This window comes from Mustela erminea, chromosome 7, assembly GCF_009829155.1.
Source record: "Mustela erminea isolate mMusErm1 chromosome 7, mMusErm1.Pri, whole genome shotgun sequence".
NCBI lineage: Eukaryota > Metazoa > Chordata > Mammalia > Carnivora > Mustelidae > Mustela > Mustela erminea.
This window is the reverse complement of record NC_045620.1, coordinates 12,796,523-12,817,301: the sequence shown is the minus strand read 5'-3', so window position 1 is coordinate 12,817,301 and position 20,779 is coordinate 12,796,523. Positions and strand designations below refer to the sequence as shown.

Here is a 20,779-nt window from a genome sequence, read left to right as displayed (position 1 = left end):
GAGGACCGAGGCCATGATGCATGCTACCATGTGGGTGGGTATCCACCGTGATGCTCTGTGAATGCAGCCAGACACCAGAGATCCCGTGCTGTATGGGTCTATTTGTTCAGAACGTCCAGAGGAGGTAAAGAAACCAAAAACAAGTTCATGGTTGCCATGGGATGGAGAGACAGTGATGGGGTTCCCTTTTGGGGTGACGGAAGGTTCTGGAAGTAGAGGTGGTAGGTGCACTACACTGTGAATGTAATACATACTTCTGAATCGTAGACTTTAAAATGATAGAAATGGTAAATTTTATGGTGCCTGAATTTCACATCAATAAAAAAAGAAAAAGCGAAAAAAACGGAACGTGGATATAAAATCATTAAGTAAGGAGATTAAATCGGTAATCAGAAACTTCCCAATAAACCGAAGTCCAGGACCAGATGGTTTCACTGGTGAATTCTACCAAACATTTAAAGAAGAATTAATACCAGCCCTTCTCAAACTCTTCTAAGAAACAACATTTCCAAACTCATTTCATAGGTCAGCATGACTGTGATATCAAAACCAGACAAGGACGCCACCAGAAAAGAAGATTATAGGCCAGTTTCCCTCATGAATGTAACGGCAACACCCCTCAGTAAAAGTATCAGCAAACCGAATTCAGTAATACAGTAAAAGGATCAAACAGCACAATAAAGTGGGATTTATTCCAGGACTGAAGAGGATGGCCCGCCGTCTGCCAGTCAAGCCGTGTGATACACCACGTTTAACAAAACGAGGGATAAAAATCGTGGGATCATCTCAGTGGATGCAGGACAAGCAGACAAAATTCAGCACCCATTGATGATAAAAAACCGATCAGGACGAGGTTAATATCCAAAATAGATAAAAACTCACACAACTCAACAGCAAAAACCCAAACAATCTGATTTAAAAATGGGCAGAGACTCTGAATAGACATTTTTCTAAAGAAGATATCCAGATGGCCAAAAGGTACATGAAAAGGTGGTCGGGGGCGCCTGGGTGGCTCAGTTGGTTGGATGAGTGCCTTCAGCTCAGGTCATGATCCTGGAGTCCCGGGATCGAGTCCCGCATCGGGCTCCCAGCTCCATGGGGAGTCTGCTTCTCCCTCTGACCTCCTCGCTCATGTTCTCTCTCACTGTCTCTCTCTCAAATAAATAAATAAAATCTTAAAAAAAAAAAGAAAAAAGAAAAAAGAAAAGGTGGTCGGCACTGCTCATCACCCGGGAAACACGCAGCAAAACCTCCGTGAGCTACCGCCTCACACCTGTTAGAATGACTGTCATCAAAGGGACAACAAGCAGGGGCGCCTGGGTGGCTCAATGGGTTAAGCCTCTGCCTTTGGCTCAGGTCATGGTCTCAGGGTCCTGGGATTGAGCCCCTGGTTGGGCTCCCTGCTCAGCTGGGAGTCTGCTTGTCCCTCTTGTCTTGCTCGTGCACGCGCTCTCTCTCTCTCTCTCTTAAATAACTATGTAAATAAAATCTTAAAAACCAAAACCCAAAAGACCAACAAGGATGGACCAGCGGATATATAATGCGAAGTGAAACAAGTCAGACAGAGAAAAACACCATCTGATTTTACTTACACGTGGAATCTAAAAATAAACACCCCCCGCCCCCCACCACCACCAAGCTCATAGATACAGAGAACAGACTGGTGGCTGCCAGAGGTTCTGGGGGCAGGAATGGGCGAAATGAGTGAAGGGGCTCAAAAGGTACTTCTAGTTATAGAATGACCGAGTCCTGGGGATGCCGTGTATGGGACGGTGACTCTAGTTGGTAGGACCGTACTGTGTATTTGAACATTTCTAAGAGAGACCTTTTAACATTTTTACAATAAATGCATTTTTGTCACTGCATGGCGATGGATCTTAACTACCCACTGTAATCATTTTGCAAAGTCTGCAAGTATTATATCACTATGTTGCACACCCAAGACTAACATGTCCGTTACACCTCAATAAGAAACAAAGTCACCAAAAAACCGCATTAATTTGAACTGGAAAGGAACAAAGCTGGGTAGCATATTCTCCTGGAAAGGAAAGGGAGCGGCTTGCTGGAGGGTCTTTGAGCTTCTCCATCTGATTGGCCAGCCCGGAGCTGGATGTTCTCCCCGGGGCTGGGCCCCTGGGAGACAGGGCTCAGAGGCATTTTTTTCCAGGCTCTACGTCCGCTACTGAAAGCCGAGGGCACGCAGGCTAAAGTCAGAGCCCACATTTCTTGAAGATCTTCTATATATTAAAAACCAACTTGGATCAAGTTGGTAACATTTGAGAAAGGTGGGGATAGGTGGTCATGTAGCAGATTTCCAGCTTCAGAGGACAGAACCAAAGAGGCACCTGCCACGCCTGGGCAGGGGCTGACCCCACTCCTTTAGACAGGTGGTCCGTTCTCCTCTTGGCCACAGTCCCCAGCCCTCCCTTCTGTCTTAAAGCTCTGCCCCCTTCACTCATGTGTGGCCCTGCTGTGCAACAAGTCTGTAACCCTGCTGGTCTGGTGCATCTTTCTGGAGAAGGGCCTAGAGCCCCCGTCGGCCCACCTTTCTGCTGGGCTCCCAGTGGCCACCAGATGGCGCCCGAGGCCCATGGATAGGACTCCCCGAGGGTGGGGGGGAGGGGGTTGCAGAATGTCCCTGGGCAGCAGAATCTGCTCTAGATGCCCCCACTTCTGGGGCAGATGTTTGTATCTTTCAGTTCCCAGATCCCTTCTATCAGAGTCACCCAGGCCAAAGAATCTGGGGGCCGAGGCCCAGGAGAGGCATCTCTTAGCAAAACCTTGGGCCAGCTCTCCCCTTGGCTTTTTCCTTCCTGAGTCCAGTCCCCTGAAGCCACAGTCCCTGGGCCCTTGATATACACAGTGTGAACCGCTGGCTCATACATGCCCACGAGGGCCGTGAAGTAGACCCACCAGGTTCCTGCTGCCCCTGTTGTCTTGCTTGCTCAGGAGTCGGTGGCTTCGACTTTCCCACCTCCACGCTCCAGCCATGCACCCAGAGGTCCCCAAGCTCTAGCCTAACGGCCGAGTCTAGGCCTCTGTCTGGTTTTGTAAGGAAGCTACCGAGGCCACGGCTCTTTCCTCGCTCCAGTGACAATATGGAGAAGTCGAGAGACTGTTCAGCCTGCAAAGCCTCAAAGATTTACTCTCTGCTCCCTTACAGATGAGGCTGCTGGCCCCCATGTGAACCTTTGCCTGGACGTGAAGCCACACTCCTCGCTCTCCTGGTCACCTTTGTGGGCTTTGTTTCCGGGGTCCCAGAGGCGCCCCCGCCAACCTGCGTCCTGGGAATGGAAGGGCTTCATAACCCCGTGGCCAAGAGCGTGGGCTCTGGAATCTGACTGCTTGGGTGCAAATCCTGAGCAAACGTGTGACCCCGGACAATTTGGTTAACTCGAGCAGCTGTGTCCTCACAACGGTCCCTGCCCTGCAGGGCTCTTTGCAGGATGACGTGAACAGAGCTGGTAAGTTCTGCAGCCCCTGGAAGCTGGTATCAAGCAGCCACCCTGTGGTTGGAGGGCACTCGGCAGCTGGGACAGCCTTGTCCGAGGTCCCCAGTGGGGCCCATCTACCCTCCAGGCCTGGAAAACCCTGGGTCCTGCAGCCCGCTCTCTGGGGCTGGGACCCCCAGGGCCTCTTTGTCCCCTCTTCTGGCATCTTGCCACTCCGTTAACTTGCTTACACCTTGTCTTGTAACTTGCCACTCCGTTAACTTGCGTACACCTTGTCTCACCCATGGGGCCTGATCTGCATCTCTCTCGTTCAACTTTGGAACCTCAGCATTTGGTGCCCAGTAGGGCTGCGGGTTTGTTGGGAGCCCAAGTGAGTATACGGTGGCTGGGGGCGCCCGTCGCCCCATGCTGGGCTGGCCGGCCCTGCCTGGCTTCCTCTTGCCACAGCTGGTGCCCCAGCTGGATCATGGCGGGCTGGGGTCTGAGTTGCTCTGAACTGAGGCTTCTCAACCTCCAAATTGGTGACATTTGGGGGCCCAACAATCCTTTGTTGTGGGAGATTGTCTTGTGCCTTGTGGGATGTTTGCAAGTACCCCCGGCCCTATCCCACCCAAGGCCAGGAGCAGCCCCCATCACACGGCTGTGACACGGAGAGATGGCTCCACAGGGCCAAGCGTCCCATGGGTGCGGGGTGGGGGTGCTGTGGAGGGGCTGAGAAGCCCTGCTTGGGGCCAGCTGCTCAGAAAGGGGCGGGAGGCACTTGCAGGGGGATGACGCGGGGCCAGCGGATGAGGCCTGGGCCCCCAGTTCCGCTGTGTAACTGGGCTTTCCTGTGCGTCCTAAGGAGGGTCCCCCGCCTTGGTTCCCGTGTTGCCGTGAGGTGTGTCTAAGACGGGACCTTGGTTACACTGAACTCCTGTGGGTGCTTGGGCACAATGGGGTCCTGGTTATGTTGGTGCTTTTTCTCTCCTCTGAGTATTAGTGGGGGGCGGGGATCTTAACTGAGTCACAGCTTCTGGTGCCGTTCAAAGATCAGGCACCGCGCCGTGTGCTGAAGCAAGATGTCTGCTGTGGGATTCAATCTGGAAGCCCGGCTCTGAGCTGGCTAAAGAAGATGAGCTTGGCGGTGACTAATGGGCTCGTGAGGCCATATAATGGGGGCCCCCCTCCTCGGAAGCACTATCGGAGGCAGCAGGAGCCGGGGTGCTGTGGAGGGGACTCTGACCTGGGCCACACCACGGATGACCCTTGAGGACGTCATGCTGAGTGAGGTAAGCCCGCCCCACGAGGACACGCACTGCACACTTACTCGGGTCCACACAGCACTCAGATGCCCGGAGACGGCAATACAAGGCTGGTGGCCGGGGCCGGGGGAGGGAGGGGATGGGGACAGTTTCAGTTTTGCACGATGAGGAGAGCTCTGGGGATGGATGGCGGTGATGGCCGTGCAACCACGTGAAATGCTTAATGCCCCTGACCTTGCACTCAAAAATAGTTAGAGGGGTGCCTGGGGCGGCATGATCGGTTCGGTGTCTGACTCTTGGTTTCAGCTCAGGTTGTGATCTTAGGGTTGTGGGACTGGGCCCCACAGTGGGCTCTGCGGTCAGCCCGGAGTCTGCTTGAGACCCTCTCCCTCTCCCTCGGCCCAACTCAGGCTCTCTTTCTCTCTCTCTCTCAAATAAATAAATCTTAAAAAAAAAAATTAGGGGCACCTGGATGGCTTGGACGGTTAAGCATCTGCCTTCAGCTTGGGCCATGATCTCAGGGTCCTGGGATTGAGCCCCCACGTTGTGCTGCTTCTCCCCCTCCCTCTAACCTTCTGCTTGTTCCTCTCGCTCTGGGGCTCAAATGAATAAATAAAATATTTTTAAAAAATTTAAAAAAGTAGTTAGAATGGTAAACTTTATGTTACGTCTATTTTACCACCATTAAGAATGAAAACACCTGGGGCTAAAGTCTCTAAGTAGGCTTTGGTTGTCCTTGGGTCCGGGGGCCTGACACGTGGACAGCATGGGGAACTGCCCGGGTCTGGAGGGGAGGCTTCTGGCCCGCAGACTGGGTCTCACTGGGACAGAGGCCTGGCCCCCAGGGGTCTCTAAGCATGTTCCAGGCACAGGTACATTCTTTCCAGGTGGAGCTGAACCTTGGAATGGGGCCAGGACTTCCCCAGGGTGACAGGAGTTTTGCGGTCAGATCTAGGGGACTTTAAGTCTGCTTTCCCTGCCGCTGGCTGTCTGTCTGTCCTTCCTCAGCCCCTGCGGGGAGTGAGCCATGACGTCTTGGACGGCTCCTCACTGGGATGGAGGCTTGGCCCCACTTATCCAAAGTACGGCTGATTCTCGTTATTTGAGGTCATTATGTTCTATAAAGTCCCCTGAACACTGGGTTAGCTGACACTGTGCCACTGCTCCTAGGGGAAATGTGGGGCTCAGTTCCTGCGAGCCTCTGGTCATAGCACGTTTGTCAACTATCAATACAGAAACGTGTTCTCTGTGTGTTTCTGTTTGAAAACACCTCATTTAATAGATATCGTTGATCCTTTAACACCGAGCTCCTGGCTGACAGCACTGAGTCTCATGCCTGCGGAAAGCCTATCTGACCCATGTGCCTTCTCCGTAGGGCACATCTCAGCCTTCCTGTGCTTGGGGACACCACATAACACCTCAGTACCAGGCCGAGCAGTGACCTCACTGGGCAAAAGCACAAAAGATGCTCGCACACAGTACTAGAGCTGCAGCTGGAAAGCACGTCAGACGCTGCCTCGTCCGAGCTCAGCTGGGAGCGAGCGTGTTGCCTGAGTCAGAAATTTCTGCCACTCCGCACGTACCGTGAATGACCGAGAAAGCACCTTGACTACTGATTTGGGGGCTACAGGTCAATCGCTGCTAGGAAGACAATCAGCAAATAATGAGAAGCGACCATCAGACGGTTTTCCCTTCCAGGGCCTTCTAGAGCCCGACCTCTTCTTGCACGTGCCTGCCTGGGCCAAGCACCAAGGCTCCTGACCAGGTCTCCTGGAGGCCACCCAGTTGGCCTCCCCACAGGCCTCCTGCTTCTGGTCCTGCCCCACACAGTCCAGCCAAGTGGCTGCTGGAGGATCCCCTGAAAACACCAATCTGTCCTTGGCTTCTCTGCTCAAAACTGTCCATTGACTTCTCATCTCAGAGTAAGGGCCGTGGGGTGCTCTGTGAGGCCCCTGCGGGGTGGACCCCGACCCCTCTCCTTGGCCTCTTCAGTTGCTGCCAGGTGCAGCGCTCAGTGCCCTCGCACATTCTCTTCCCGCTTCATGGCTGCCTGGGGCCCGTGGCTGTGTCCCCGCTCCCAGAACATCACCTGACGCCAGCGACGCATGTCTGGGGGGCTACGGAGGACCGTGCCCCTCCCGCCCCATCCCGCCCAAGCCCCTGCACTCACTCTTCTTGAAGAGCTTCTTCCGGCGACCGGCCAGGCTGAGCTTGTAGTCACTAACGTCGCAGGCACACGCCTCGCCGCCCGGCGCGTAGTACTTGGGCACCAGGTTGGAGAGCGCCCCGCCCCCCAGCCGCGCGGGGCCCTTGCACTTGTGCAGCTTCAGCTTCCCGGACGCGTCCTCCACACACTGCCACTTCTGCAAGACACAGCTGGCCCTCAGGCTCCCGGGCCTCCCCTCACTGTCCCCATCCCGGCCTGAGCCGGCCCCCTCCTCCTGGCCCTCGCAGGGCGGACACCGGCTCTCGGACAGAGGGATGCACGTCTGCGGTGGGAGGAGCACAGAAGGGCGGGTGGGGGGCAGGGCTCAGAGTGGGGGCGGGGCTCACAGCACCCCTCATACCCTGAGGGGTATGGCCTCGGGGGGATGGGGGGGATGAGGGGGATGAGGGGGACGGGTGGCTTGGTCGGCAGGGCCATGGCTGTGCCCTGCCCCTGGGTGACTGTTGGGACTGGAGTCCTGGAGGCCCCAGAGCTGTAGCTGGGGGGCTAGAGACTGATGCCTCCCCAGCGGGTCAGCCCGATCTCTACCTCTAGGACTCTTTTCTTTTGGGGTGCGGAACAGACTCTGATAATGTTTTGAAGATGCTGATGTCTGCCCCTGGGCTGCCCTGGGGCCTGCCTGACCCCCGGTCTGGGTGGGGAGAAAGGTGCCAACAGGGGAATCGGAACAATCTAGGGGGACAAAGGCCCCTGGCCCAGCAGCTCACTCTCGGTAGCTCGGAACTGAAATCAGCACCACTCCCCCGATCGTCCCAGCATGCAGCCCCAGGAGGGCAAGGCTTTCTGTTGGGGACATTCAGGGACATAGCTCCAGGGCCGGGAACCGGGCTCTGCAAGGAAGCGAGCAGTGTAACCCAAAGCTCTTGTCCACAGGCACAGACCGGCTTCTTCCCCAACATGAAGTCCTCCACGCAGCGGGAGGGGGTCTTATGGTCTGGGGGCTGGGAGCTTATGAACAAACGGGGGTGAAGACCCGGCCCCGCCGATGGGCCGGTCCTAATGCTGAGTCTGGTGACAGGACGGAGCTGCTCGCAGGGAACCCGCGAGAAACCCATCCATCCCGCGCCTGGGCCTGGGAAGCCATAGGCTTGTAGTGAGAAGCGGGACAGGAAGGCCTGGCTTTACTCACACATAGGGGTGAGGCCCGAGTTACCTCAGGGGGATGCCTGCGGGCCCCCCTTGGACGGGGCCCCCCTGCCTGCTTTCCTGGCTCTTTGGCCCTGCCTTGCCCTCCCCAGACCCCCTCCCCAGAGCCCACCTCAGAGAAGCCAAGGCAGACTCCACCTGCTCTCTCCAAATACTACGTGGCTGTAATTTTCTTAACGCTTCTCTCGAAATCAGCTCACTTTTTAAAATCCTTTTTTATTTAAAAAGGCAGCTTCCTATTTCTCCTCTGACTGGAAAGCCAGCAGGAAGAAGCTCCTTAAAGTGAATTCAATGGAACTACTGGGGTATCTGAGGCTGCGAACACCGCATGGGGGCTGCCACCTCCCCGGGGAAGGGGGATGGGGGGGCTACAGAGGGGCTGAAGCCCCAAGCGCCCCCCCTCACCCCCAGGGCGCTTCTCTGATGGGATCATGATCGAAAGGGAGCTGAGGAAGGAGTCCCTTTCTGAGCCTCGCCCAGTGTCACCCCGTGTGCCCTGGCCGGCTGGCCCCCACCATCGGAGTTCCCTGGCCGGTTGGGTCTGCAGACTGTCAGGCCGAGGGGCAGCCCCGGGGAGGGGACAGCCCGGGGAGGGGAGGAAGGACAGGAGGCCGCCGGGCAGCGGCCACACTTCCTCACCTGTCCCAGCTGCTCGCAGGCCGTCTGGTACTCGGCGCGCTGGCACAGGTCCTTCACCCGCTGGTATTTGGGCAGGAAGTTTTCCTCCTGAGCGTCCACCTTGTCATTGTCCCTCTTGTGCAACAGTTTGCTGTGGGGCGGGGAGGGGGACAGACTGCTGTCCTCCAGGCTCTGGAGGAGGGCCCCTCCCCACCCCCTACTACGTAGCAGCCCTGTGCTGCCCCGGGCAGCGTCACCGGAGGACCTGGGTCCCACCGGCCACATCTTCTGATTGTTAAGAGGCTTAGGAAATGGGAATTTTATGAGAAATCTCCCAAACTGCATGAGTTGGCAATAAATTAGGAAACATTTAAGACATTGTGTAGGCAGGAAAACATGTCTGAAGGGACATGTGGTCTCCAGGCACAAGTTCTCCGTCAGCCATGGGAACAGCGAGCGGGCTTCGTGCAGGGGGCGGGGGGAGGCTGTGGGCACAAATCCGAGCGAGTCGCTGTTGTGAGGGACCTCAGGGGCTGTCTCCCTCCTGTCCCCACCAGTGAGATCGTCCGCACCACGGGTACAGGCAGGGCTGCCTGGAGCTTCCTGGGGTGGGCAAGTGGGGGGCCCCCTCCAGCACCTGGCACTCACCCTCTCTCCACCAGGAAGGAGTCCCGCCAGACCCTCATCTTCTTTTTCAGGTGAAACCTGGAAAAGCAGCACATTTCTAACGTCTCATCAATGGGGGGGCCTCACGCATCCCCCCCGCCATTCTCCAAGAGGCAGGAAAGGTACCTTGGTTCATAATCAGCACAGACCCAGGGCTCTAGGGGGCAGCTCGGGGGGGGGGGGAGTGGGCCCAGTGGGGTGCCGGGAAGGCTTGGGTGCGCCCACCCCACGGAGCAGAGCTGCACCTTCCCCAGAGATGGGGGTTGGGAGGCCCATAGGGCAGAAATGGCCCAGGTCAAAGGTTTGGGGGGGATTTTCGTCTTTGATCCTTTGCAGTTGGGTTTGTGTAATGTGAGTGTGCACTTCATACAGTTTCACTTGACTGCTGTTTCCCAAATAGGAGCTCGGGCATCCTCCACCCGGCTCCCAGGGGTCCTGGCTCCCAACCCAGCTCCTTTGCTGCCCCAAATATGCCATTTTACAGCCGTACAGCTCAGGAAACCTCGTAGTCAAAGGTAGGAGGCTCCTTGGAGGTGGTCCCCCTATAGGGGGGACCTCGGAGCTGTAGGAGGGGCAAGCAGGAGCTCCTAACAGTCAGCACTTTGGGGCAGTGAACCCGGTGGGCAGTCCCTGTGCTGGCCTCCAGATGCTGCTGCCGCGTGCCTGTCCCCACCAGACTCCGCTCACCTTCCTACCTGCCTAGCTTTTGTTCATGTCGCCACTCCCCTTTCTGCTTCCAGGACACCCAGGAATATGGGCCCATCACACCAGCCGGCATCAAAGCCTGAGAACACGGTGACTGGGGTGCGGGCCGAGCCTTGAGTCTGAATGCCGAGGAGTCAGCTCCACACTTGCTGAGAGACGCCCAGCAAGTCGCTCGACCTCCCTGGGATTCGGATTCACCCTGGTAAGAGGGGACCCTGTAATGCCTCCCCGATGGGGTCACCGTGATGATCAACATGGGAAGTCCTCTGCGGAGTACTCAGAACAAGGAAGTGCTTAATGAGCGCTCACTGCTGTGGTTGTGATTATTTGCAGTTTTACACAGTTTTAGCACAGAGAGTGTCCTCAACTGATCACCTCAGTGACAATCCAGATCGGAGGACTTAGAGGGAGAACTTCCTTCTTTCCCAAGGCAGGGAAGGAGTCGGGATCAGGGACCTTAGAGCCCCAGCTCCAGACTCTTGGAGACACACCCCCTTCTCAGACCCACACCATGCGGCCATGAGTTCACGCAGTTTGGGGAGCCTGGCACCCCTTTGCCCCCAGCACCGCCTGCTCCCCTGCTCACCGATTCGCTGGCCGCTCCGTATCCAGCAGCTTGAGGATGGACTTCCCATCCATGTCTGAGGGGATGTCCAGACCGGCAATGTCCAGGATGGTGGGGGCCAGGTCGATGTTGAGGACGATGTGGGGATTCCTGAGGGAGGGGGGCAGAGAAGGACTCGGCCACCTGGGCAGGGGTGCCCCAGCCTTGCTGGGGAGAAAGGGCGGCTGGAGGGAGGGAGGTTGCCAGGGGCTCACGCCCGAAACGTAGAGAAGCTGTGATCTTGTCCCTCTCCTACATCCCAGCCCTCAAGGCTCCCTTCGGCAGCCCCCCTACCACCCCTCCTGCCGTTCAGCTGAGTCCCCGGCCCTCCCCACCCCTCACCTGCTGTGCACTCCACACATACCACAGGGCACCGGGATTTACGGGCCTCTACTTAGCTGCTGCTTCCACTAGGGATGCCCCTCCCTGCCTCCAACTATCTGATCACAGGACACCCCCCCCTTTAAGAGCCACTCTCGACCCTGGACCGGCCTCCACATCTGTCTCTGAACCTCTGATGCAAATGCTGGCCCCTGGCTGTTCTTGGCCAGGCCGGTGTCTGGCCTCAGGACCTTTGCCCTTGCTCTTCCCTCTGCTGGAATGTTCTTTCTCGATGCCAGAGCAGCACTCTCCCCTACCCTCTGAGTTCTCTGCTCAACAACTACCAAGGACGCCGGGGGCCCCTTGATCCCTGCTCTCCAGTGTGCACACCTCTGTGAGGTCCCCTCCCCTCAAGGGTGGGCCACGCCCGCAGGATCTGGGGAAGGCGATGGCGATACCCGGTGGCTATGCTTCATCTCGCCTGCTGTCCCTTTGTCTACTTGCTCCCCTGGTTGGGGAGAAGGAGCGAGCTGCCCTAGGTCACCACCACCGGTGAAGATGGGTGGTGACTATTCTGGGAGGCAGGCTGTGTGACTTCAGGTCCCCTGCTTGCACCTGAACAACCCTGGGAGCGGGGGAGTTGGTCCCTCCCCAGCCCTGCCGGGTCCTGCGTGCAGCGGAAGCAGAGGGCCAGGCTAAGCTGGGCCCCAGTTTGCAACGACTTGTGATGCAGCACAGATTGCTACCACAAGGCCCTTCCCGTGGACCCCCCTCGTGCTCCTGCCCCTGCCCGGAGGCCTCATCACCCCCACTTGCTACATCCTGCAGTGCTAGCTCTGGTTTACCGTGCACGCTGCAAGGCAGATGCTCTCGTCTAGCACTTTTATACTTAGAATATACAGTAGGTGCTCAATAAGTGCTAGCTTAGTGACTTTTGTTATTTATTTCTACCAGATGCCTGTCATGTCTCGTCTCCTGTTTCTGCCTGGCGGTGTCCCCAGTGTGGTGGTAAGGGGCTGGAGGGAAGTGCCCAGTGCGGGGGTCGGCCCCTGCTGAATGCACGATGGCCACACGGAAACCCTCTCCATCAAGGCAGCTTGGAGTCCCCGACCCCATGCCCTGGGCTGAGGGGCAGGGCCTGGGTCCTAGCATTTCAGTTGTCTTTGACCACCCCGACTCCCCAGCCCAGCACCTTGAGAACACAGGACGGGTAGCCAGGCATGCTGGGAGGGGTACAGGGGGTGAGGCCGCGTTGTGGAGGGGCCTGAAGGCCTGACAGTGTAATCTGTCCAGCGAGGGAGCTGGAGCAGACGCCAGGTGGAATGCTGGCAACCGGCAGCTGAGTTGGCTTGAGGGCATCCAGCAGCCCTGCTCCCCAGGACTAGGTGGGATGGACAAGATTGCTTTTCCCACCCAGCCTCCACACCCTGCTTGGCAGGAACACTGCCCTGCCCCACTCAGATTCCACTGCCTCATGGATTAGGTCTCTCACTCAAGGTCTTCTATCACCCTGGCTACTGTGATTGGTTCAGGGATGGATGGACACGTGACCCAAGTCAGGCTGGTGAGAGTCAGCCTCGAGGCTTCTGTCTGAACCACTGTCTGGTTTCCTAAACTGGATGGCTGCAAGTCAGGGTGAGTCTACCACCAGGAGAGAGAAGCCTGTCTGAGAATGAAGATGATTCAGAGGAAGCTGGGCTGAGAGATGGAAAATGGAAGCTTCCTGATGTTATTGTGAGACTGCTGGATCCAGCCATGCCTGAAGCCATAGTGGCCTTGGACTTTCCAGTTACTTTAGTTCCTATGTTCCTTTTATCTTTTTTTTTGGTGGGGGAAGGGGGCCTTATGTTTGCAACCGAAGGAACCCTAGCCTTGAGCCCCAAGCCTGACATTAGCACTTTCCTTCTCTTGTCCATGTGGGGTATGGTTTTGGGTCCTATGAACCAGATCGGAGACTCTGAGGCTGATCAAACCGAAGATGTCAATGCCTGTGCAGTCTTTAGTGAGTCACATTCCTTTGATTTACAGTGGTGGCTCAAGGGTTCCGAGCGGCAGGAGTAGAGGCTGCCTAGCTTAAAATCTCAGCTCCATCCCTGACATACCACGTGGCCTCAGGCAGGCTTACTTCTCTGTGCCCCACCAGCAGGGTCATGGTGGCATCTGTGTTAGCAACACGGTTGCTGGGATGCCCTCATGGCTTACGTGGTGGCTGTAAAGGGCTCAGACCCAGGCTGGGGAGCTAGACAAGTATACCTATTATCACTGCTCTCTTTCCATGGGGACCCTGAGATCCGAGCAGGGAGGGATCTGTTGAGATCGGCCGGCAGAGGGCAATCAGCCCAGCCTTGAACCCACACAACCCACCTTCTGGAACTGTCACCAAGCATTCTTTCCAAGGGATGCAAGTCAGGTCAAGTTAAGTGTCTTAAAAGCAATTTATCTGCATTTCAAAAAGCCATTTGGTTTGGTCTCTGCAACGTGCAGTTGATCTGAGGAAGCCGCTGCTACCATCACTTGCCTTTCTACCCTACCCCTGCCACAGGTGTGGCATTTCTGCGGCCACAGTATGGCAGCTCACGCTTAGCCCAAGGAGAAGGATGTTTGAGGGCTGGCAGGGTCCCAGACGTTGGATGGAAGGGAGACTATTGCCCTCTGAGCCGTGGCCTGAGCTGCCCCAGCTGCATGGCAGACAACCCCGCACTGAGGCGGCAGGGTTCCTCCCCAGCAGCCGCCCCAGGGATCCCCCAGGCCAGACAGAAGTCAAGGCGGCCTTCCCACACGCTGGCGGCGACGCACACACAGGCCAGCTCCCCGACTCGCTGGCCCGCCGCCCCAGCACACACAGTCTGTTTTCACAGGTGCTAACGGCCCCCGGTCTCTCCTTCCCCAGCGGAGGGCTACAAAGTGTGTCAGAACCCACCCAGGTGACATATTCAGTGTTTCACTTGGCACCAAGGCTCACCTGCCCACACCACGTGTCGCCCAAGGGAGTGGCTTGGGGCCACACGCTGGAGCCACCTGCTTCTCAGCCTCCTGGGGGCTGGTAGAGCCTGGAGGCCTCCGTGGGAAGGCGGGGCCCTGGGTAGGGGGTGGGTGAGGCACTTACAGGGAGCCGGCCTCCACGTTGGGGCCCCGCACATAGAACGGGACCCTGATGTCGAACTCGTACGGCATGGACTTGCCCTTCACCAGGCCGAACTGGCCGATGTGGTAGCCGTGGTCGGCGGTGTACACGATGTAGGTGTTGTCCAGCTCGCCCGTCTCCACCAGCATGTTGTAGAGCTGAAAGGCGGTGAGGCGGTGAGGGCGCAGGGCAGGGCTGAGGGCACCGAGCGCCCTGGGGCCCGACCCTTCCCGGCTTTGGGTGCTCGCGGCACCTCGCTGCGGGGACTGATGTGTTTGTAACTGGAATGACTGCAGCCTCCCCGCCTGCCGTCGCGTCCCGCACCCCCTTCTTGGCAGCGCGGCTCCCCTTTATCTCTTTGGTGTGAGTGGGGCTCCCCGGGCCCCCGGATTAAAATGGGGGGGGTCCCACGCGGGCGGGAGCGTCTGTCACCATGTTCTCTGCTGCATTCCCATGGCCCTGGCACTCTGCCAATGCTGCTGGCAGGATGAATGAATGAATGAATGAATGAACATGATTTATTTATTTAGATTTTATTTGAGAGAGAGAGAATGAGGGCTGGGGAAAGGCGGGCGAGGGAGAGAAGCAGTCTCCCCGCTGAGCAAGGAGCCCGCTGCAGGGCTCGATCCCAGGACTGGGAGATCATGACCTGAGCCAAAGGCAGACACTTAATCGACTGAGCCACCCAGGTGCCCCATGGATTTTAAATAGCTGCAAAGCCACAGAGTGACTGGTGGGTTAAGTGACCGACTCCTGATCTCGGGGTCATGAGTTCAAGCCCGTGTTGGGCTCTACGCTGGGTGCAGATATTGTGGATGAATAAAAAATTTAAGGGGCACCTGGGTGACTCAGTGGTTAAGTGCCTGCCTTTGGCTCAGGTCAGGATCCCAGAGTCCTGGGATCGAGCCCCGCATCGGGCTCCCTGCTCAGCAGGGAGTCTGCTTCTCCCTCTGCCTCCTGTTCCCCGTCCTTGTGCTCTCTTTCTCTTACTCTCGTTCTATCATAAATAAATAAATAAAATTAAAAAAAATTTGTGTATCCATATGATGGACTCCTATTCAGCCATGAAAAGAAAGATGTGAGCTAGCACACGGATGAGTCTCGGAAACGTGATGCTGAGTGAAGGCGGCCAGACACGAAAGATCACATGTCATGGGGTTCCACTTCTAGGAAGCGTCCAGAAGACGCGAGTCTGCAGAGACACGAAGCAGGTTAGCGGCTGCCTGAGGAGCCGGGGTGAGGCAGTCCGGGGGTGATGGCTGAGGGCCGCGGGGCTCCCGTGTGGGGTAATGAGCATGTCTAAAGTTGACTGTGCTGGTCACACAGTCTGTGACACAGTCAAACCACCAGGCTCTGCACTTGAGGAACGACACAGCACGTGGATTCCGTCTCAGTAAAGCTGCCTCAAATGTACCAAATGGAACTGGCCGAGCTCGTCTGCGCCACGAGGGCAGAGGCTGTGCTGGGACCGCTTGTGGCCACTTCCCCGGGGCTGTCACTCTGCCGGCTCATTCTGCCTCTGTTTCCCTTCCTCTGCAGCTGGTGGCGCTCGGGACGGGGTGAGGGCGGGGAGGGCTGCGAGCTCGGGGCGGCCTACCGTCTCCATGGAGTCGTCCACGGACATGAGGGTCTGCAGACGCTTCCGCTGCAGCATGTTGGTGAACTCCATGTGGATGGGCTTCATGGGCCCCGTGTAACGCATGATCCAGTGCTTGTCAGGGTTGGGCGCGTAGTTGTAGCTCGGCGTGCTGCGGGCAAACACGCACCCGGGTCAGGCCGGGTGTGGGGCTGCCCCGAATCCCCAGGCCCCCCGCCCCCCAAATCTGCAGTCCCCCAGCTTCCCGGGTCTCCAGCTCTCCAAGTCCCCAGCTCTGCAGGTCTCCAGTCCCCCAGATCTGCAGTCCCCTAGCCCCCAAGTCCCCAGCCCTCCAGCCCCCCAGATCCCCAGTCCCCTAACCTCCCCCAGGTCCGCAGTCTTCCAAGTCCCCAGCCCTGCAGGTCCCCAGATCCCCAGTCCCCAAGTCCCCAGACCCCCATGTCTCAGGATGACAGCATCCTGCACGGCGTAAGCGCCCATCTGGGGAAGCTGCGGTGGCGCATCAGGGGCTCTGCTAAGCCTTACACCAGCGTTCCCCAGCGCGGGGTGTGCACGTGGGGGGACCAGGGGTCACCCAACCTTAAGTGACCCAGAGCCGCACAGTGAGAACATCAGTCCTTCCCGGCGCAGCTCTGCCAGCCCGCCTGCTGCCCCAGTCAGTGTGGTGTGAGACCCCTAACACCTTCCTGCAGTTCGCTCCGCTCTTTCTTAAGATGGGGAGAGGGTCAGGCCCAGAGCCTCCAGCAGGCACGGGCCCCCCACTCGAATTCCCTAGCCTAGCCGTGATCCTTCAGTTGCCTTGGGCAAGGGAGGGTTACTGGGGGGAAGACATGACTACAGAGCTTCCTTTTGCAATAGATTACTTAAAAAAAAAAAAAAAAGAAAATCTAAAAAATCAAGTAGTCATGGAGGTACGGCCCAAAACGTGAGGGGGTGCCCGAAAGTATGTTTGTCACGATTCCTCTTCCCGTTTGTTCTCATCTCCCAGTTACTGAAGAGGAAACAGAGGGTCAGAGAAGCTTGGGGGACCTGCCCACAGTCTCAAAAGCAGGCGGTGCAGCTGGGGCAGGCAGGGGCGGGGGAGCACTTCTGTCGCGGGGTCTGCTGTGATGACCCGTCATACTGAACAAATCACCAGAACCTCTGGGGTCTACAGACCACCTCCCACATTCCGCGTACGGGGCACAGCTCGGAGGGTTCACCTCTACCCTCTCCTCACCACTCACCGCCCCTGCAGCAGGTGCCTGTTTCCTGCCCCAGTGACCACACGGAGGCCCGGCAGGGGGACTAACTTGCCAGAAGGCAGAGCTGGGCTTGGAACGCCAGGAGCCGCTATGGTCGATGGTTGCCCACTGCCTCCGTAATATAATCGCCTCCCTGACACCCTCCTGTCCGTCCGGGCTCGGCCGGGACTTTGGCTAAGGCCCTCCTTGGCCAAAAGAGGTCAATGTGGTTCATGGCTTTGGCACTTTCCAGGTGACTCTAGTCATCTAGGGCTCCATCCCAAAGCAGAAGCACCTCTGGCTGCCTCAGCTCATACCAGGCCCTGGGCTCTGAGCCCTGGGCACACCCCACCAACGTGCCGAGTATCCTGGGTGGGGTGCCCCGCTGATGGGAAGTGCCCTCTTCACCCCACAGAATGTGGCATCCGTTGCGCTGGTCTAGCTCCCCTCAGATCTGACCCCCTCCCCAGTCAGAGCTGAAGATAAAGGCTGCATTTCCACTGAAGACAAAGGCTTTTCAAAACAGCAAAGAATGGGGCAAGGGGTGGCGAGTGGGGAGCGAGGGCAGGCGAGCGGGCCTTGCAGACGGGGCAGAAAGCTCCCAGTGCCTCACGTGCCCCACCAGGACAGTCCGCAGCCCTGGGGTGTCAGAGCCTCAGGGTGCTTGGGGAGAGGGCACGGTGCTGCTGACAGTGATGGAGACCGCTGCTGGGTAGCGTGGGGGTGAGTCACAAGCCTGGAGATTCCTTCTGGACTTTGCTTCAAGTGCCTGGTTGATCTCCCACTGCTAAATCCAGCCCCCCCGCATAAGCCACCTCTTTTGATCAAGGGCAAGGCCTGGCTCTCCTGTGGGCCGGCTGAGGGCTTGACCCTCCTGTAGAACATTCCCAGGAACAAGCTCCCCTCCCCCATGGAGGCGCTGGAAGGGAGCTGCTGGGGGCAGGGACTGCGTAGACACGCCCTTGGAGCTGTTCTGCGGTATGGGAAAATTGTTCCTGGAGGCCCAAGGGGCCGGATTCCAGGATGCAATTTTGAGCAATCATCCCTGAATCTATTAGATTCTATTAGGCTGGTGTCTGCCCTTGAGAACAGTGAGGGGTGAGTGTCGGGCCCGCCCTAGAAGGATTGCTGAAGCCCTTTCTCCGAGCCCTCTTCAGGATCTCAGAGCTGGGAGCCCACAGGGCCTGGGGACCCCCTGAGGCCCGGGCCAGCTTGCTGGTCTCCGGCAGGAGGCCAGGCTCCTCCAGGAAGGAGGTGGCATTTTCACAGGAACCCAGCTGCTGGCCGAACAAAGAGTGAAAAGCCTCACCTCCTCAAGCATCCTAGGAATGCGTGGTGTGTTCGCCACAGGCCTGAAGGCGGCACCGCTCCCCTCTGCTGGGGAGGAGGACACGCCTCCGCCTCTCACTGCGCCCCTGGAGCCCGCCTAACACCCACTGTCTCCTGGCTGTCCTCGTGGCCTGGACCCCGGATGCCACACCTCAAAAGGAGCTCTGGGCGCTGGTGGGGGTTGGGATGTCTATGTGTGCTTCTGTGTGCACCTGTCTGCGTGTGTGTCTGTGTGTGTCTGGGTGTGGATCTGTGTTTACACGCCTGTGTGTCTGGGTCTATGTCATCTGTGTGTACCTGTGCTTGTGTTTATGTCTTTGTGTATCTGTCTGTATCCTTGTGTCTGTGTATCTGTGCCTGTGCGTATGTGTGCATCTGTGAGGGTATCTGTGTCCATGGGTACGGTGTTCATGTTTGTGAGTGCATTTGGGTATCTTTGTGTGTGTCTGGGTATCTATGTGTGTATCTATGTGTATCTTTGTATGTTTGCGCGGGCATGTATGTGTTCGTTTGAGTCTGCGAGTCTCTGTCTGAAACTCGCGTGTGTGCCCAGATGTGTGGAAGTGGGAGGGCCCCAGGCAGGTGGTGTGGGACCCTGCATCAGGCAGCGTCTGGAAGAGCCCACGAGGTCCACGTCAAGAAGGGGACACCAAGCTTTACTGGGCAGCAGTTGGACAGGAGCCTCTGGACAGAAAGATCTAGAACTCTGACCCACCAGCAGGGCCCTGTCTCCTCCTCACCCCCCTCCTTGACTGTCATAATTAAATATCCCAGCTGCAGAAGTTTCTGGTTTTTGGTTTTGTTTTGCAAATGATTATACCCCAGAGACAGGAGAGCCCTCCAAACATACCCCTCCTTCACAAGGCGGCAGGGATTCTCTGGGTAAGTAATAGCAGGCGTTCCTCATGTTCAATTTCTATAATTTTCATTTCAAAGGGAAAATAAATGAGCAGGCAATGTCAAACAATCTCATGAAACTCGAGGACTGCTGGGGAGGAGGGATGCCTGCACCTCTTTTAAAGGAGAAGCCGCAGAAGCGGAGCCGACCTGCCCCCCCGCTCCCCACCCCTGGCGGCTTCCTAGGTGGGACTGAGCTGCCCACACCCCTCGGAGTGGGCTGGGGGTGCCGGCGGGCAACTCAGGTGTGCAGAGAGGCGGGGCTGCCGGCGGGGCAGCGAGGGGATGCCACGGCCCCTGGAACGCCGTTCGCCATCTGTCCGATCTCTTCCCCGAAGACCAGGGGATCGGGAGGTGAGCACACTGCCTCCTCCTCTCGGAGCCACTCTGGGCGCCGTCAGAAAGTAATTACAGCGAGGGGACAGAGGAGGGCAACGCAGTCTGATTATAATGACAATTAAACACCCGGAATATTCAGGCGGATTCCAAATTGCCCTGTCCTTGTCGCCCCAATGTCACAGCAAGGGCTGCTGGGTATCACTCACTGCTAATCGGGAGGTGGCTGGAGGCAGGGAGCGAGAGAACTTTCCAGAGAGATTTACTAGCCAGCTGGAGGGAGGAGGAGGGAAGGGTGGGCAGAGAGACAGGAGGTGGGGCTGGGGGCAGGACCCGAATCTGGCTCTGTGGTTTCCCGGCCCCGAGTTACCTCGCCTCTCTGTGCCTCGGTCTTCTCATCTGTGAACTGGGAATGCCAGGTGTGGTAGGCAGCCTCCACGGTAGCTCTCGATGGCCCCCACTTCCTGGCATCCACACCCTGTGTCCCCCCTCCCACACTGGCAGCACAGGTCTGTGCGACCACGAGAAAATGGCACAGCGATGATGTGTCATTTTTAGATTAATTCAACAAGACTCTGTTTCCATCTCGACCTCTCTCTGCCTACCCCAGGCCCCTGAGTCCATTCCTCCATCTTAGATCATTTGCTCTGGAGGAAGACTGCTGGTTGCCATGCGGTGAGGGCACCCAAACAACCCTTCGGAGAGGCTGGTGCCAAGGGGCTGCCGTGGGGGGGCAGCCAGGCTGGCCGCAGGTGGCTGCAGCCTGGGCTGACACCTGGATTAGAACCGCAGGAGGCCTGGCACTAGAACCTTCTGGAGAGGCCGCCCCCAGGTGTCTGACTCACACACTGTGACCCAATACACGTTTGCGGTTTTAGCTGCTCAGTGTCGGGGTAATTGTTACACAGGAATGGATAAATCATACTTCGAGGGTCGTCGTGACTGTTCAGGGGTTCAGTGCCGTGTAAAGACTCAGCATGGAGCCTGTCACGTGGCCAATGGCTCAGGAAAGGCTGTGGAAAGTACCCACGGTCTCATGAGGCTACGGACCCCTTCTCAAAAAAATGATTTGAAATGCATAAAATAGACAGGATCACAAAGGAAACCCACTATACCACAATGCACGCACAGACCTCCTGGGGTCAGCGGAGGACGAGGGTCCTGACTTAACACCTGTTGCCGGCTTTGGCCCATTGGCCAGCCCGGCTGATTTGCGACCAGTGTCACTGCAAGTGAGCAGTGTGTTCCTGGGGTCTTTGTACCAGGAGGATTTGAGACAAGGCACAGCTC

The 20,779-nt window shown here is 57.4% G+C and overlaps 1 protein-coding gene across 4 annotated transcripts in view; it reads right to left on the bottom strand.

The window, feature by feature from the left end:
• The window catches only part of SULF2 (sulfatase 2), a 113,328-nt gene that overhangs the window by 6,823 nt on the left and 85,726 nt on the right, over positions 1-20,779 (bottom strand). For all 4 annotated transcript variants that reach the window (XM_032350426.1, XM_032350425.1, XM_032350424.1 and 1 more), the window contains 6 exons: positions 15,705-15,855; positions 14,090-14,265; positions 10,645-10,773; positions 9,336-9,392; positions 8,709-8,838; positions 6,867-7,059 (listed from right to left, as the gene is read on the bottom strand). In XM_032350426.1, coding sequence (XP_032206317.1) covers positions 6,867-7,059; positions 8,709-8,838; positions 9,336-9,392; positions 10,645-10,773; positions 14,090-14,265; positions 15,705-15,855 — 836 coding nt within the window. The remainder of the gene's footprint in view (positions 1-6,866; positions 7,060-8,708; positions 8,839-9,335; positions 9,393-10,644; positions 10,774-14,089; positions 14,266-15,704; positions 15,856-20,779) is intronic.